An 18,099-nucleotide genomic window follows, 5' to 3' on the forward strand; every position below is an offset into this window, starting at 1 on the left:
TAATGAATAAAAAATTTTTATTGTTGCTTTGTCATACAAAATGAATAAATCCACAATTTCAAAGTAAGGGGCATAAAAGAACTGAATAAAAGGAACATGACATAACAATTTAAAATAAGGAGCATACTTTTAATACTTTTAAAAATAAGTGTTTTAAAATAAGGAACAACTGGAATCTCATCTAATTGTCTTTTCTTGTGATATGTCCTTTCCACATCTCCATCCCACATACAGGTGAAAGGATACACAAAACCTCTACAGCAGAACATGGATTCAACACTTGCTCTTCTCTATGGCTCTCATGCCACAGCCTAGGACTCCTGAGGCAGGGGTTTTCCAGGCCAGGCTGAAGCAGAAGGCCCCTTGGCCCAGAGAACATTCTGCACTGCAGGCAGTGGGACAGAAGTACGTGCCCAGTCCCTTTGTGCCACTGAATACAGCGGCACTTCCAGTCAGTTCTTCTCAGGGACACCGATGCTGGCAGCAGCCACAAGGAGCCGTGTACTAGACTGAGGCAGGATCTCCCTCCCATCAAGGGCCTGCATGATGGGACAACCACACCACTGGCATTTTCTGGGGGAGAGGGGTAAGAGTCCCAAATGGATGCTGACCTTCCATATGGAGTTCTTCCACATGGAAAACCACCCCTGAATAACTGAAAACAAAGCTATCCATACTGGTCCTGTGAGGCGTTCAAGCTCTCCTGTAACCTGAGAATGCACCAAGCCAGTTAACTGAAAGGGACAAGTGAATAACATCTTTCTCTCCACCTAGAAGCAAGATCTTCAAGCACCCCTTTAAATTCTCTCCAGGAAGGTAGGCATTTTACTGCCTAACAGGTCCAGGTCCTAGCAGTCCAGTTTACGTGGTCCCACTGGGTAAGGATGTAAGCTGCAACCTCCTCTGTCTTCTCTGAACTCACTGGCCCGTCCTTGCATTTGGTGGGCCTTGAAGTGACTGACTGAAGATGAACTTTTTCAGCTGATCCAGTTTATTGTCTCTTAAGGCATCCCGTATGGCACCGAAGAAGCTGAAGTAGTGCTGGAAGTTGTGCATCATGAGCAGGACACCAGCCAGCAGCTCATTGGTCACGAGGAGGTGATGGAGGTAGGCACGAGTGTGCCTCTGACAGCAGTAGCAGGTGCACCCTTCCAGCAAAGGACCAAAATCGTCCTGGTATCTGAGGAGGAAGCAACGTTGGATTAACATCAAAGGTAAGACCTATTCAAATACCAAACAGTATCCAGTTATTATATGGCCTTTGCAGGGACCTGAGCCTTGAGGGCCAGAATCTAGTTGCTTTAAGACACGTTGCTATCTAAGCCCAGCACCACTGACACGAAGGTCTTGGAAGAGCATTCAGGAACTCCCTATGGAGCCAAGAGGCCACACGTTTGAGTCAGAGGATGGTTTTGACTGCATCACCACTAACAGCAGAAAGAAGCTTCATTTGTGCCTTCCCTGACAGAAGAGCTGCAGCACAAGACTCACCTCACTAGCTATCAGCCCACAGAGGAGGAAGCTATCAGAAACAAGGATTTGCCGATTCTGCTATTCACCGAACAGTATTCCCCTCTACTCTGAGATGCACTATTCTCACTAAATGAAGAGAGGGTGGAGCAAATCAAAAACCGAACACCCAGCCTAGTGGCAGATGTGAAAAGGAAGAAAGAGAAGGGCAAAGTTTTTGTGAAACATCCAGGAATTGTAGGTATCTCACTCTATAGGCATCCCAGCTGAGTCATAAAGCAGAGGCTCTGCCACTGTTATAAATAAAATCTTGCATCTGAAAATGACTCAAGTTAGTTAGATGCAGAAGACCAAAACGATCCTCAGACAGCCTTTGACAAACTACTGTCTTTCAGCTGGAACGTTGCTAAGACCACAGTTTGTCTGCTGGATAAGCAGTAAGAAAATCTTCATCCTGAGATCAAGCAAATTGCACTGCTGCTAGGTATCAGCCTGGAGTGATGGTCTGACACTCTCCGTTCGATGTCTAGTCAACGACTTCGCATTTTATGAAGTCTCCAATCCCACCATATGCAATTAAATACAGAGGACAAAATCATGATATTTCCTGGTACAGTTGCAGGTACTCTCCTCCCAAACTCAAGTACCTTTTGTCCTTCAGAAATATCTCAAATGGCGTCATTTCTGGGTCAGCTTTGGCGATTTCATCCTGGTCTTCTTCAGCGCCATTTTTCTCCTGGGCCCCATTTTGTTCTAAAACTGTTTTAAATAAAAAGAAAACAGCCCTTTACCAACAGATAGAAAGGGCGGATGTGTAGCAACCCTACATTAGATATTTCTGCTGCTCTCTTGCCAGGTGAAAACTCCTGCCACAACTTTCCACCTCCCTCCCATAGTAAGCAACTCTTCTTCTTTAATTATCATAGGTTAGTTAATACAAGTACAATTTTGGATGATTAAAACAGCAAGGGACAAGTGAAAACTGATCTATTAAATCTAATGAAGAGTTAGAGCTGAAATAACAGCACAATTTTTTGCTGCTCTACTGAGCTGAATTCTTAATAAAATGTCAAAATTATTTCCAGTCTGAACTGCATGCTCAATAGAATGCAGTCACCTGAACAAATTGATTTTATTGAGATTCTGTTAGAATAGACAGGCAACTCATCTGCATTCAATCATTCGACTTTCCATGCTGTCAGTCTCAAAGATTTAGATTATTTATGTTGCTGTGTTTTTTTTCCTAGGCGATTGAAATCAAAGAAGCTAATAGCACTGATACTGATAGGTCGATGCAGAAGATGTAGATACCTCTGCCTTTTCAGAAGTCTGCCTTAAACATAAAAAAAAAAAAAACACCCCATAATTTTGTAGGTTTGCATTTTTAGGCTTGTTCTTGACTGGGAGATGTTTCTGGAAACATCAATATTATTACTGTTTGCACAATCCATGCCTACTGAGCGTTACACAGACAGAACAAAGAGGCCGTCCCTACTGTAATCTTTTGGTTTAAGAATAAGGTGAGATGAGGTAAAGGACAACAAACAGGGAAGGGTTTTAAAAAAAAAAAAAAAAAGCAGCAAGCACAAAGAAACGAGATGTTCTGTTCTATTCATCTGGGTTTGAATTATCCAGGCATGAAAAGAAGCTAGGTTTTACCTAGGAGGAAAAATGTAAAATATTTTTTTTTATGTTAAAAACATTTATTAAGTCCAAAACAAGATGACTGCTTGAAATACGTTTAATAGATGCTTTAGCGGTTGCTACACATGCTCCCATCTCAAAGCTTAATGAGGTAATGAGTTATGAACATCTTGTTTTTGTTCCAATGTGACTGATGAACGCAAGAGCTGAAAGGGAAGCTGCCCAAAGAAACAGGATCCCTACCTTTGGTCAGCTACAAGGGAGAAGGGACTTAAATTTATTTTTAAAACAAGCACATATTTGGTTAAATGTAGAGGTCAAGTATCATAGAACATCACATAAATAGGTCCAGCCTTCACTGCTAACGCTAACAGAAAATTTGTCAACGGTGTCAAACAGTTCTAGTGAGGGCAGATAAACACAATTAAGCCTATATGAACCTCTGTTCAGTAGGTGTTTCTGAAATCATTAAGCACAATTTGGCTACTCAGGCATTCAGGTCATAGGCTGAGACCTTAAGTTCCCCTAATAGGTTTCACAACACAAGATCCCACCTTGAAGAGCAATATTTGACAACTAAATTCCAGGTTTTCCTGTGGTTGCTGCACTTAAATTAAGGCCAAAACCCTCAAATGCAGACTCCTCCAAAACATGAATTATGCTTGCCACAGTACTGGCTGACAGGGAAACAGCCTACCTGCTGCTTCAGGATCTGGATGGCAATCATAGCCAAACACCAAGGCACAGCCTCGCTCTGTCACTTGGAAGGGAAAGAAGCTCTCAAAGATGTCCACGCCCCTTTCAATGCACTCAAGCACCTCATCTGGTTTGCCCACGCCATGGATGATTCTGTAAGAGATGTGCAAGACAAGCCTAGAATATCCCGAGCAGAAGGAAGCACCCATCATGTCTGAAGTCATTTGGGTCCTTTCACATAAATATATTTAAATTCAAAATTCACCTAAAAATGCCTTTAGGCACAGGTATTTTCCTTAGTCATGTATCTACCCTAAGTAACTACCAGTTACCAGATACACAGACCCCTTTGCTTAGTAACTGCTCGGGAGACAGCCTAAAAAGACTCCATCGAGAGCAGCAGAAACAGCAGTAGATGGCTGGTCAAAGGCACGAGCCCTTTGGGTGACAGACACTATTCTTCAGGCACTTGAACTACCTGGAAGAGAATGTGCTAATAAGAGGCATTAATTGGAAACAGAAAGAAGTTCCTTGCTTTTTTTCTTCCTACCTCCCTACACTCTGCCTACTCCAGCATACCTTTTCACCCTCACTGATGCCCTTTATTCTACAAATAACGCCTCCGATTCTCTAAAACAAATGATTTACCCCCAAACCTGGGCTATTACACCTACAGGGATATGGCATTAAGAGCCAGGAAGAGCCCAGCTGGATTGCCATCAGAGGTAATGGAGATCCTGCTGTCAGCCAAATTTAGCTGGTAGCTTCCCTGAGGGGTCGGTGAAGCAGAGAGGAACGGAGCCGTGCCTGCTCTCCTGCAGGTGCGTGGCTGGGCTGACAGCAGTAAAAGCTAATGCAGGGCAGTGATCTAAGCAGGTAATTAGGAAAATACACAGGGGCCGACAAATGAAGTCGCAAGGTGCCGTTTTTAGTCATTTGTCTAAGTACTTGAATTAATTTGATGAGCACAGAATATGGATGGGAAAAAATTTACTGCATAAGCGTCTTCTGGTTTGGGCTCTTATGAAAGGAAGAAAATGATACTCAATAGTTAAAATATTAGCTCTGCATATGTGATCAAAACCCTTGCTAAAAATTACCTTTGAAAAGCTAAGGACAAAAGTTTGTATTTGCATGGGTTCTGCCCCTATTGAAAATGAAAACTTTTACCAAGAGACTGCTGTAAACAAAAGGACCCTAAAGATTAAATTTTTTAAGATCATTTCTCCAACACAAAAAGCTGTTCCTTCCCAGGTGAAGCAGAGGAAATGTTTGTCTTCTAGAGAGTTTCGTATCAGGTTGGAAAACACAGCTGCAGAACAGCTTCTCCAGCCAGAATGGCAAGGGTGATTCAAGCAAGCAGGACTGTCTGAAATTCACTTGAGGTATTTACAAGACCCCCTAAGGCACAGCAGCTTTCTTCCTGCAAAGAGGTCAGAAACGCTTGTCTTAACCAGACGAGCAAACCATCTGACAGATGAGGCAGATGCTCTGGTAGCCACGGAGGTTAGCTGAGCAGATTGGACTCTAATGCTCGCAGGGGATCTTTTTAAGCAGCTCAACCAGACAGGATGGCAACAACACAGCAAGCCTCCTAATTGTCGGGAAAATTCAAACCCCAGGCAGCACTAAGCATGAACAAGCTGCAGTAACGGGCACACGTGTTTGCATTTTACTTCCTTTTGAACCCCGGCAGGTCAGAGCAATGATCAGCTAGCAGAGGGCAGCACAGCTGCAGAAAGACAGCGGGGCCTGAGTCATCTCTTGGAAAACGATGAAAAAAGCACCCATACAAGGGCAGCAGCAACAGAAGTAGTAAGAGCAACCCAGAACGCATACAAAAGCCAGCAAGCTCAACCCAACTGTAAGAAACTCCTCCACCTCTGAACCACTAGCAAATATTAGCACACGTTTTCTGGAAGCCTTTAGTTACTGTAAATCATTTGTAAGAGTCAGGAACGCTGCCACTTCCATCCCGACTCTGGCATGGATCAGATGGGCAGAACCAACAACTCAGAAGACACTACGGTCCCCACGCTATGCCAAGCCAAGCAGGGAATGCAATTCTGGTTGGCCAGGCCGTACCAGCTCCGCTAATTCACAGGGTCAGTGTGATTTTTTCTGAGAAGGGGCCCCTGTAGAAAGTGTTGGTAATTTTTTGTTCTAGCTGAACTTCCAGAAAACCATGTCCCCAGAGGCCAAATGCCCAGACATACCCTACCTATAGTTTGCCCTGAAGAAAATAAAAGGCTTGAACTCAATTTTGATTGCTCTCTGAATGTGGGGGATATTCAAATCCACAGCGTAAGCACAGCTTGGTACCAGTAACTGAAACTGAAAATTGAAACAAGGGTTGAAGTTTGAAGACAGTGGTGGAATAGATGCAGCCTGGCATACACACAGTGCTGTGCAAGGCCGCGACTGTTTCCTACAGCAGTACTGCACAGCAGCCTGTAAATGCTCCTCATAAAAGGACAGATGGACTTCTTGGGATGTCGCCCACACAACTTACCTTGGTTTATCCTCTGGCAGCTCTGCTGTGACAGAAGCTATCAGTTTCAACTTGGTCTCCTTGGCCATGGCAGATCCCTGGAAGCCATCTAGCAGAAAGCCTCCCACAGGTCGCTTGGCAGTCTCCCTGGCTGATCTGATCCTCTCTTCCAAGATATCTCCACCTTCAATTGCCCCAAACATTACACTTCCTTGTAGTTCCTGGCCCAGAAGCAAGCTACAAGTGTTAGAGCTCTGCCAAAGACAAGCAAGATCTCACAGCCCAGCCTCCAGATGCCTGCTACTTAAACCGCACATTCCCAGAACTTGGAAAACCAACAGCATTTCATCCCCCATAAGACAAGTCCCTCACACAATACTGTGAGATCTGAGGTAGAAATGGGATTAGGAGAGGCAACGTTCTGTTCCTGGTCCTGACTGAGAATTTTGGTGCCTTTTTTCCACCTTATAACCACAGATCATTTCTGTACACCAGCTTTTTGCTGACATCCCCTCAGCACTACATGTGTCAGCGCAGAATACAAAGCAGGTGTCATTGTCCTGGCTGTCAGACACCAGAGCTCACACTTGATTGCCTTGCAGAGGATGCCAGTATCAGCTTCTGCAACCCCTTGCTTTTGTAATACAAACTTGGATGATTTGTCCCCTTTCACCAAAAGGGAAGTAAGTTTCAAGCCTCCTGGAAAAAAATAAAGCATAGCACTGGCAATTCCTGGCAAGTCCTCCTTCACATGGAAATGAAGGGACTGCACAGCAAAAAGATGAGTTGTCTCAATCTGAATGAGAAAAATCCTACTTTGCCCGTGCAAATATAGCATGAAGGGAAGTGAAAGAAACGTACTACAGTCCAAAAGCAGGATAAAATAAAAAACTGAATTCTCCCAAACTAGCAGAAAATGGTGTCCCATAGCAGGAGGCAAGTTATTATGAAAAAAGAGTGGTAGAAGGAAAACATATGCTTGTCAGGACTTTCTACTAGATCACATCCTGGAGCTGGCCCAAAGTGCAGCACAGACCAAACAGCAGCTGCAGCACTACTGCCACAACATCCCTGGGACCTTACCGGTGATTTCTCCAGCAGCTGAAGGCATTCATCCAGGAAGGAAAGCGACCTATCCACAGACTTCTTGGCCCTTTTCCTACTAACTTCCCCAGAAATGGTGTCTCCGTCAGAGATGCACTGGAACCAGTCTGGCTGGATAGCCCGCTGTATGTCCATGAACTTGGAAGCTGTTATTTCCATGCGCCCCGAGGAACCCCACACGGACACTGCCTGTCAAGGAAGAACAGGGATGAAGGTTTGTGCAAAGATTAACAGACCTGTTAACCTGGTAAAACACCAGATGCTGGAATGACAATACATAAACTCCCTAGGAGCATGGCTCAAGCAATCATCTGTCCTCAGCACGATGAATGAACGAGATATATGACCAAGGTGGGATTTCTGGGATGCTCTTTGGTGAAACCATCGCACGTACCCAGCACAGCAAGTTCTCAAGGTGTTTGGAAGTCTCTGAAACAGAGCAGCTGGGCTGGCCTATCATCACCAAAATCAGTGGCAGATTTGAGAAAAAAAAAAACTGAGAAGAAAAAATTTAACTGCCATCAGACTTATGTTTTCATTCCAGAAAAAGCAGCAAAGGCTGTCATGGGAAATACAACTGACTGGTTTTCTGTACACTATACAAAAAGCAGCAACTATTTGCGTACAGACATACTGGGAAGAACACAAAAACCAGTTAGGCAATTTAATCCTAGAATCCAATGTTATTTTAGGTCTCAAATTCAGCCACTTAATGGACTGAAATACCAGATGGAAAAGAAATAGAGATGTCAAACCAAAAAAAAAAAACCACGTAAGTAACGTCAGGCACTCTTTCGAATTGTACAGTCTCTGTTCTGTGCGCACACTGGCCCTCATTTTCCAACACTACTCCAAAATACCCTCATAAAAGATTTTAAAGCAAGACGAAGCACCCGCACAGAAAAGTTAAGGCACATGAACACATTTGGGCTAGCAGATGTCAACATTTAATTCACCTAAAGTTCACACAGTGCTACTGGAACCACTGCCACAATCTACCATATTTCATCCTGTTCTGTGGAATCGATGACTAACCTGAGTGCAGCCTGGCAGTTCCTTTCGTTATACTGTTTTTAGACTTTTGACAACGCTGTTTTAAAACTCTAAAAGGGCATTAAAGTAGGTTAAGTATTGGGCTTGAGTTCTTTAGAAGCTGGTTATTTTTACCTGCAACCCCCTTATCATTTTTTTTTTTTTAAATATGAAAAGGTCTGTCCATTCATCTCTCTCTCTTAATTACTTTTGGCCTCGCTATCTGGGTAACAGAGACAGACAGAAGTCTTTTAAGTAATGTATTTTTTTGTAAATTCCCCATTAAAAAGGCAACTTCAAAAGAGGGAGACCACAATTAGTATCTGCAGAACAAGGACACAAAGTATAATAAAGTCTGGTTGCCTTCATTCTGCCGTCCATGAAAAAAAAAAAAAAAAAAAAAGCTTTAATAAATAAAGTAGCCATGCTGCTAAAGCCCTAGGTGGCTTAGAGACCTGATAAAGAACATTACACCATGATTATTTAAATCCAGCCTGTGCCAGGTTTCTGGCACAGAATCTAGCAGAGCTTTCTGTCCATTGCTTTCAAAGAGCTTTCAGAAGTACTTGTCAGCACAGATCCAGCTGCAGAAAGACAACTCACTGGCCTTGTAAGTAGGTGATGAAAGCCTGCACCAGCTTCCAAAAAAAATAAATAAAAATCAAACCTGCAGCACACAGAAGGCTGCTCTAACATCACAGCTGCACAGCAGTGAGATGAGCTTCAGGCAATTCCTCCCCTGCAGAGGGACAAGACTCAGCCTGGTTCCTAGCAAGATGGTGCCAAAAAAAACCCTGTCTGGCAGAGGTTATCCTCTCATTCAAAGACCTGTTATCATACCCAAGCAGGCCTTGGTACTGACCACATCTAAGCAAGTGCCAGGAGCAGCCCTTCCAGGCCAAAAGTATAGCAGACACCAGGCAGTGTGTGGCCTGGAAGGGGTAACGCGCACGCTTCTAGGCTGGAATTGGCAAAGGCCCACTAGGCTAGGCACTCCTGGACTGCTGCGATGTCTTCCCGCGGAAATACTAAGTTCTTCCCCTTTGTGGACCTGTAGCAGACTATAACCAAAGAGAGGGTTTCAGGTTTACTGCTTATCAGTGGCAGCACTTTCAGCTTGTTCAGCACGTAAGCCAGAACGCATGTATTCTCTTTTACTACCATGTTAATCACAACAGCACAAGAGTCCAGAGCTCTCCTTCCAATCTGAATCACCACTTAACTACTCAGGAGCTGCTCTTACACTGCCAAGTAAAAGAAACGTCCAGCTTTATTTAGCTGGAGGTATGAGCAGGTAAGTGACACTCTTCTTAGTGCAGAAAGTTATTTTTCTATCGTGTATGAACATCACCCTGTAGCACTCTAGGCACACCCACCCAGGAAAGGGGGACAGACGGGCAGCTCTCGTTTGACAACTCGAAGTGGACTCTTTCAAGTCTTCACAGTTACTGTACCTTGTTAGTGTTGTAGCCAGATGGACAAGGAGTGACTGGGTCATGAAGGGAGCAGTACATGGCCGTGTCTGGCATACCTGGGAACATAGCAGCAGAGTAGAGCTTCATGAACCAAAACAAAGCTAGAACAGAGGCACGTTCTGTGAATTTTCAAAAGGGAATAGGGTATCTTCCCACAAATAATCCCACAAATCCTCCCCTGAAGTTCTTCTGCAGGACTGCCTAAGAAACTGCTCCTCAATTGATGTCTCAGCACCAAAGACAGACAACTTTTTCCCCAGCTTTCCTGGCTAAAGAGAAGAGAGCACAGCATCAGCACAAACCATGAAATAACACACATCGGTTCTGCAAGCTACATAGCCGCCCCTCTGAGGTTTATTTATGTTTTTTCTTCATTAATACTCCTGTTACTAAAATTCACCAGACACAATAGCTGACTCACTTGGCCACTCAGCTGACACACTGGAGAGATCTGACATTTGACACAATCTAAAGAGAACAACAGCCTCAAGCTTAGAATTTTAAAAAAGGACAACATATTGTGAGAAAACAGATCAGACATGAGATTTATCATCTCTGCCAATCCAGTTTTCAAATGTCATACAGTAAATTAGACAGTAACTAACGCCACGGTTTTCTCTTCAAGGATAGACAGTGAAATTGGTAAAGCTTCCAAGAAGTTTCAGGTATAACGGATTTTCAATTTTTCTTGATGGAATAAGTTGACACCATGTAATCAAAGTTTATCAGAAGCTGCATGCAAACTTCCTTTGGAAATCCAAGCCATGGCCTTGCCTGATTAATGAGTGAGATGAACATCTAAAATGTTAAAGTACTTTTTTATTAAAAAAAAAAACAACACTTGTTCTCAGCACATAGGACAAAAATCCTTAAGTTGCTTTTGGTTTTATGTTTAAATTTTAACAATACATGTGCAATTGAAACATACAAAACATTCATAAACATACCTCAAAAAAAAAAATGTTAACAACTCAGAAGTTATTTTTCTTGCATAGTCCAATAGATTTCTATGTTAAGAACTGTCCATACTTTACAAACATTAAACAGACACTCTACCACATCACGGGATTTACCATATTCCCACTATAGCCGGAGACACCTAGACAAACAGAGCATCCCAGAGAAGCTTGTTGACCTGGCTGATCATCCTCCAGTTCTCTGAGCTACTAGACAGAAATACTGACTCTGAGTACAGGTATTCACACAAGATGCCATCTTTACTTTCACTGCACACTCAGGTTCCTTCCTGACCTGAGCCCACCAACAGTGATCTTGGTTATACACCGCATGCGGTCGGGCCTTTACCCATCTGTAATGTCAGCCAGGGGAAAAACAGGACTGCCATGGACATGGGACCTGTGGCATTGCTCACACTTAGCACCAAGGTAAAGGCTTCGTTTGTGCTCCAAGGACAGAGTACAGGGACTGACAAAGACTACGAAAGCTTGGTGCAGTAGCTGAGGACTATGGCAACACTGACTGATTTATATGCAACTTACGGACAGTTACATGCATTCCTAAAACTGGAAGTTCAACGTGGAAAAACAGAAGGTGAGATCAGGGAGCAACTACAGTCTAATTGCCAAACTGACAGGAATAAAGGACAGGAGAAAAACAATCGTCTCCAGCAGCTTGTTTAGCTCCTCAAAGCTCCTGCATATCCAGCATAGGTTGTTCCCCATACATCCTCTGAGAACAAGAACAGCTCGTGGGCAGAAGTGTCCACCAGATGAAACTGATTTGATGGGAGAGTTGCTTAGCTGCTTCTTCACACGGGATGAAGGTCTGTTTTCTTTTTTTAATTATTCCTCACACTGAGTTAAGACTTCTTGATGGGTCAGGTGAAACCAACTGCTTTATGATAACCCCCCCCCCAAAAAAAAAGCCAGGCTGAGAAGATTGATACTCAAGGGGAATTATTTAGACAGCAGTATGAGAAAGGCTGTTTTCAGGGCAACTTGTAGTTCTCCTCGTAAAAGATGAGGAGCAAGATTCACCTGCAGCAGCATCAGGCCACGCTAACACCCCTCCCAGGTCTGGTTCAACTTTTGGTTTAAGCTCAGCGTAGTCGGTGCTGAGGCCTCCTCAAGAAAATGGTTAGGGGCTGGTAAAGAGAAGAAGCAAAGCAAAACTACGTGTTTTTGTACTGTTTAAAGGATTTCTGGTTATACTTCTGACAAAATACTATTTTAAGCCCTCGTTGGTGCCACTTTGGGTAAGAAAAAGCCTGAACGTGGAAACCCCTCTGCACCTACACACTGCCTAAAAACAGACCCGTGGCACCCATACACGCTCCCTCTCCTGAGGCACCCACCAACACCAACACCCCCGTTACACCAAGAGCCCCCCGTTACACTTTACCTACAAACTTGGCCGCTCCTTCCCTGTACTCTTCCAGCACCTCGTGGAGCTCCGCCCTGCACCCGGACACAAAAACAGGTAAATTACTCAAACAAAAACCAAACCGCCGCGAAAAACCGGCGGCTCCTGAGCTCCGTCTCCCCCCCAGGGTACTCACATGAAGGACAGGGTGAGCTGTGCCACGGGGGGGACCCCGGCGACCTCCCCGAGGGTGTCGCAGGTGAGGTGCGGCGCGGAGCCGCACCGCGTGTACAGCAGGCAGCCGGGCAGCGGCAGGGCGCCCGCCCCGCTCCGGCCCAGCCCCGCCAGCATCCCCAGCCGCCCGCCGGCCACCCCGCACAGCTTCAGCCGCATCCCGGGCCCGAGCAGGAGGAGGAGGAGAAGGAGGAGGAAGAGGAGGAGGAGGAAGAGGAAGGGCGGCCGCCGCCGCTCGCCCTCCTCTCCCCCCTCGCGGTGCACGCCGGGCGGCGGGCGGCCATGTCGCGGCTGTGGAGCTGGCGGCGCCTCAGCGCCCCGGCCCGCCCGCAGGTCTGTGCGCGGCGAAAGGCTGTTTTATTTTATTTTTGTGCCTCGTGACTGTAATTCTGTGCTTTTCTTCCAGCCGGGAGTTGACGTTGAGGGCGCTGGGCGAAGGTGCAGCGAGTCCCTCTCGCAGCTGGCTCGGGAGCGGGGTGCCCCTGGTTGTGCCCCAGAGCCGTGGGTCCAGCACAGGGCTCGCTGCTGCTGTGTTGCCTTAGGTACCTCTGTCGTCCCTACCCAAACCTGCTCCCTGTGGCAGGTGGGAGACCCTGTCCGCCTTCTTGTCACCCAGCTCCTGTGTCTCCGGCTGCAGCTCGCTCTGGTTGCCCTACCACCGAGGGAAGACGCTCCACAGTTGTACGCCCTGTCTGGGGTGCGGGTGTTACGTGTGAAACCACATTGACAAGTCAGGACAGTCGTCCTCTCAGAGAAAGGAATGTGGGGCAGAAAATCCTTTGGATGTGCTGGCCAGCCTGGTTGTGACAAAACGCTGATACCAGCTTTCTTAGTTGGTTGCAGGGGACTAACTCAGCAAGTCTCCGTTCAGCCCCCAGGGGCTGGGTGTTTGCATTCTCCCAACGTGTTCTCCAGTCACTGTGATTGGCAGTAATTGCCAAATGAATGCTCATTACTTAATCGTTTCTAAGTGAAATTTCTCCAGTCAGTCAAGAGCAGTTGCAGAAATGTGTTTCAAAAGAAATCTTATTTCTTGTAACAGCCGTACTGTCTTGTGTGACAGCCCCACTGATGTTTGTCCTCTCGAGGAGAAACCTAGATGTAGGAAGTTTAAAAATGAATATACATCAAACGTTAGAAATGTTTTTCTTTCTTTAATTTAAAGAGAGTGGAGCAAGCCTCCGAGTATGCCATCTCTGAAGCTTTTTCCCTTCAAGAGCCGAGGTATCCTCAAGGGCTGTGTGGTCCTGTGACGAGGCTGGAAACTGTGGAACAGCTGCAAGATCATGATGAGGCCTGTAAGGAAGGTGAGATGAAATACTGCTTGCCACAAGCTGCCTAAATGAACTTTTCTTGATCCAGCACTGTGGTGCTGGGCTGAACAGGCTTTTACAAAGCTATAGACCAAAAGAAACAGTTCATAGAAAGACAGACTGTAGCCTTTCATCTCAGGGACAAAGGCATAGAAGAATAATTTGGTGGAGTTCAGGGTAGATCTTAATTAGCATACCTGAGAGAATGATGAACTCCCTGTCGCCTGGAAGTTTCAGGCCAAGACAAGGATGAATACTGTCTTTGAAGATCTGGTCAAATACAACTTACTGGGCATCAGGAAACTGGATGAAATTACCTGACAGATTTTTGACAGCAGGCCAAATGTGAAAATGGAGTGTATAACTGTATAACTTTCACATCTATGAATAATGGTGTGGTTTTCCTTTGATTCTCACGCAAAACTTTCCTTGCCAATTAACTAACTAAATATTCTCTTTGTAATGTCTGCAGCCACAAGCGCTTACTGAAATTTGAAAGTAAAACCGTAATACATTAAAAAAATAATAATAATTTGATTTCCCATCCATGCAAGAAGTACATCTGCAGTGTAGGAGATAGGATTTTAAAACCAGAGATAACCATTCTTTTAAAACTCAACACTGAGCTGTACAGAAAGAAATGAAGACAGATCTCCCAAGTGCACCCTCTTCAAAACAAGAGGTCAGCTTTTTAACTTGTAAGCAACAGCAGTTCAACTAATAGCACAGAGTACACATATCTGCTTACTGTGCACTGTCTGAATACATTATGCAGCATAGTGGCTCAAAAGGAGCTGTCTTTGCAGTTGCTGGAGAAGTTACTTGCTTTCCTCATGATTCCTTATTATTTTTGTTTGTCCTTTTCTGCTAGTGTTTCCCTTTTTGTAATTGCCAATTCCTCCAGATTGTTACAAGGACAAATGGAAGTGTTTTATCTGGAGTCCATTATTAGAGTACTTAATGGCATTATCTGCACGTACACCATTTTGCAAAGAAAGGTATGGATAAGAGAAGTGCTAGAACTCATTTATTCCAGTTACGAGGAGCTCACATTTCACAGTCAAAAAAGTAACTCCATTCCCAAGTGATAAGCTGTTTTTCTCTCTTCTTTTTCATATCAGATATACTTCCTTGCTCCTGAGCCGGCCTGAGAGATTATAGAAAACAAAAGTGATTTGAAGGACAATAAACATCAAATTTATGCTTTCTAAAAAAACAAAACCAAAAAAATAAGGAAGTTTAGAAAGGCTTTACTGCCTTAGAAATACCAGGACTCATTGGGACTATCTTCATTTTGTGTTAGAACTAGTTATTTGAGCAGCTGTTCGTCCTGCCTAAAGGCTGTGTGCCCTTACAGGGCGGACTTGCCCCACAGTGGCTGACGAGATCCCCACTCATTGCTTATCCTTGCTGCATGGATGCCTCAGCTTCTTCTGGGGCTGCTCCTGATGCCTTGCAGTTCACAGTGTTCTGCTTCAGGAAGAGCCTGGCCACCCGAGCAGCGAGGCTCAGTGGGCTGTTGAGGCAGCAGCCATATTAGCTTCCCCTGCTCGTGAGCAGGAGCTCTGAGAAAGGAGTTTTTGCATTTTTCTGCAGAAGAGTATGGAGAATTTGCAAATAAGTCCACAGAAGGACTTTATACCCAGTTGTGTATTAGGCATCTATCTCACTGAGTGGTAGCAAATCCATTGTGGGTGACTTCCTGTAGTTACATCTTCTGACTGCAGGTAGTCCCTGCTGAAGCTTGCCCTGTGGCAGATTTTGAATCTAATAGTTACTGGAGCTGTGGTACCTGCAAAGGTTAACCTGTATGCTTGAAGCAAACATTTGTCCAAACAGGGATTCTTTTTGTATTGAACATATGACAACCCTGGCTATACACATGGAAAATACCTTAAGTGTCTGCAAGTGCAGTGGGGAAATATCTGAGTTACGAATTGCTTCCTATGAATTCCATCTCCATGATAAATGTTTTTATAATATAGAGTGGTCTCAATGTCTAAAGAATCTTGTAGAAAAAATTAGGTGGAAAATAATTCATTTGTGAGGGATGTGACAGGGAAAAATATTGCCACCTTCTCTTCCTGTTCTTTTATAGATCAGGAAGATGAGAACAGAATTATTATCCCTGGTCCATTTTACGTTGCAGATCAGTTTTCATTTTAGGACGTCTTTCCTGCGTGTGGTATAACCATCCCAGAGACAGAGTCATGCTAGTTTATACTTAGGCATATATTTTTAAAGCTAGTAAAGTCATCATCAGTCTCTTTCCTTGTGATAGCCCGAGAGCTGCTCAGTAACTGGATGAAATCCAAACTGCAACTGGAGCTGATGAGCAATGGAGAAGCCGAAGTTGGCTCTCTCCTCCCGGAAGATCCTTCTACAGCCACTCCGAAGTACGAGCGGTTTGAAGGTGAGAGCACAGCAAAGCGCTTCTTGGCTCCCTTTCTGAGCACGTTCTGGGGAAGGGAGACAGGCCTCATGGCTTGTTGGGCTGACAGGTATAAGTCTCTGAGGCCAGAAGAGTGGGCTCAGTGAAAACAAGATTACAGATGAAGATTTTTTTTCCCCAGCTCTGACAGCGACTTGCTGTAGGGCTGCACAAACATCTGATGTCTCCCTTTGTAAAAGAAATTTTATTTCTGTTGCTTTTGGGTATGGTATGCGTGAGGCCTGTCAAATTTATACAGCAATTTGAGATGCTCAGAGGCAAGGCATTAAAAAATGGACAAAATGTCGTTGCTGCTCTAATGTGTTCAATGGGAGACTGATTAAGACTCTTTGGGGATAAATGGAGTGCAGTCACTGTGTCTGCTTTCATCAGAAATGCATTCACAGTCTGGGAAAGTGATCCCTTTAATTACGTTAGGCTTTGTGATCTGAGACGGGTTTATTCATTTCAGACTAGCTTGAGATGATCTGAGTTCCTCATTTCAGACTTGTGCAGCTCTCTGGAACATGAATTGGAAAGTTCTTCTGCCCAAGAATACCTACAGCATCTTTTGCAGAGCGAAGTTGTGAACTGCAGGATACTGGAAGACCTCAGGCTTGAAGACACGGAAGGAAGACAAAAACTTGCAGATCCACGAATAACCATGGAGCTCAGACACAAGCAGGTGTGTAGACAGGGCAGCACAGTTAAAAGAAGTAAGATGGAGGATTATAGGATTAGGGTAAATGCTCAGTGATATTTTCCCAGTGTTCTCTCCCAGCCCGCAATAATCCCTGACTTGCAGGCAAACACCCTAGGATACTCCTCCAAGGTTTAGCTGAAAAGTTACTGTTTTCACTTGTGTGTTAGCCATTCACAGTAGCTTGCACAGGAAGCTTTCGCTGTTGAGGTCAACTTCCACTATTTCATCTTTTCAAGTTTTCCCCCTTTCTGAAGACTGACAGGAAAAGCCACCAGGCCCTCAGCTCTGAGTTTGCTCCCACCACGTAATGTTGGTTTAACCCCGCTCTCCTAAGAGGTGTTTTTTGCTGGTCAGAAAACAAAACCAATCCAGTCAGTGACAGCTACGGACAGGGTTGCGTGCTTCCCACCCTGTCGATCTACAATGAACCTCAAATCCTTCAGCTTTTGGCACCTGCATTGCCTTTGGCTGATTTCTTCCTTCCTAGGTGAAAGAAAATCGACTGAGGCGTCAGAAGGCGTTAGAGCTGCAGAGGCGAGAAAAGGCCCTGAAGAAATCCATTCTGTCTGAGGCCAAGCTCCAAATACAGGAGGAGGACAGAAGGAAGGCCCTGAAGGCCAAGATGGAGGAGGAGGAGATCCAGAGGGAAATGGTGAAGCTGCGAAAGGAAATGGCTGAGAAGAGGCAAACCATGGCAATAGCACGGAGAATGTAAGAGGGAGAGGGGCATGGAAGGCCCCACAGGGAAGAACTTCTCCTGTTAGCTCCTTTTGGTAAATGTAAGAGGAGTGGTGGTCCCAAAGGAAACTTTTTCTATTCTTGTCTCCAAACTCTCCCCAGACCTTTTACTCCTTTGTTACTGACTTCAGTGGCAAAATCTCTCATTAGAAAACAGGCTAAAGATATTTGGTTTTCTGCAGCCATTACCAGTAGGTACATGGAATCACAAAAGTAGGAGCGTGCTTGCACCACTGTGCGTTCTCTCCATCAACTCTGTGGCCACATCCTGCCTTATCAGTGTTTAATACAGCATGAAAACCAGCACACTGAAGAAAATGCATGAAATTGCAATGAAGATGCTGGCTGGTCCAGAATAATCTATGTTGAATGTCTATCGCTTAATAGACTTCCTCTCCTGTGGGAGAATAAAGTGCACTGTTGGCTAAGAATTCTGCAGAGAGATG

At 44.7% G+C, this 18,099-nt stretch overlaps 2 protein-coding genes across 5 annotated transcripts in view; one reads left to right on the forward strand and one right to left on the reverse strand.

Moving 5' to 3' along the window:
• On the reverse strand, positions 1 to 12,733 carry QTRT2 (queuine tRNA-ribosyltransferase accessory subunit 2). Of its 2 annotated transcripts, none has more exons than XM_035314875.1 (8): positions 12,431 to 12,733; positions 12,274 to 12,329; positions 9,892 to 9,968; positions 7,385 to 7,594; positions 6,323 to 6,522; positions 3,812 to 3,963; positions 2,118 to 2,232; positions 1 to 1,180 (listed from the first exon to the last, which is right to left on the reverse strand). In XM_035314875.1, the coding sequence occupies exons 1-8, from the start codon at positions 12,625 to 12,627 to the stop codon at positions 919 to 921; spliced, it is 1,269 nt and encodes a 422-aa protein (XP_035170766.1). In that variant the 5' UTR covers positions 12,628 to 12,733; the 3' UTR covers positions 1 to 918. The 2 variants fall into 2 exon arrangements, with proteins under 2 accessions (XP_035170766.1, XP_035170765.1); XM_035314874.1 differs by having other exon boundaries at positions 2,118 to 2,229; positions 12,431 to 12,700.
• The window catches only part of CCDC191 (coiled-coil domain containing 191), a 19,246-nt gene continuing 13,807 nt past the window's right edge, over positions 12,661 to 18,099 (forward strand). For 2 of the 3 annotated variants that reach the window (XM_035314866.1, XM_035314868.1), the window contains exons 1-5: positions 12,667 to 12,801; positions 13,634 to 13,775; positions 16,063 to 16,194; positions 16,719 to 16,897; positions 17,403 to 17,626. In XM_035314866.1, coding sequence (XP_035170757.1) covers positions 12,751 to 12,801; positions 13,634 to 13,775; positions 16,063 to 16,194; positions 16,719 to 16,897; positions 17,403 to 17,626 — 728 coding nt within the window. In that variant the 5' untranslated portion in view covers positions 12,667 to 12,750. Of the gene's footprint in view, positions 12,802 to 13,633; positions 13,776 to 16,062; positions 16,195 to 16,718; positions 16,898 to 17,402; positions 17,627 to 18,099 lie in introns of all 3 variants that reach the window. The other variant, XM_035314869.1, reaches the window with a different exon arrangement.

The sequence above is a fragment of the Oxyura jamaicensis genome, chromosome 1, assembly GCF_011077185.1.
Source record: "Oxyura jamaicensis isolate SHBP4307 breed ruddy duck chromosome 1, BPBGC_Ojam_1.0, whole genome shotgun sequence".
Classification (NCBI taxonomy): Eukaryota; Metazoa; Chordata; class Aves; order Anseriformes; family Anatidae; genus Oxyura; species Oxyura jamaicensis.

Excerpts from the sequence above, each read along its gene's own strand:
- QTRT2 (XM_035314875.1), bottom strand. The coding sequence starts at position 12,627 with ATGCGGCTGAAGCTGTGCGGGGTGGCCGGCGGGCGGCTGGGGATGCTG. Across the intron at positions 12,330-12,430 it reads CAGCTCACCCTGTCCTTCAT|GGCGGAGCTCCACGAGGTGC; the intron begins GTGAGTACCCTG and ends GTCCGGGTGCAG. Across the intron at positions 2,233-3,811 it reads TCCAGATCCTGAAGCAGCAG|CAGTTTTAGAACAAAATGGG; the intron begins GTAGGCTGTTTC and ends TTTTATTTAAAA.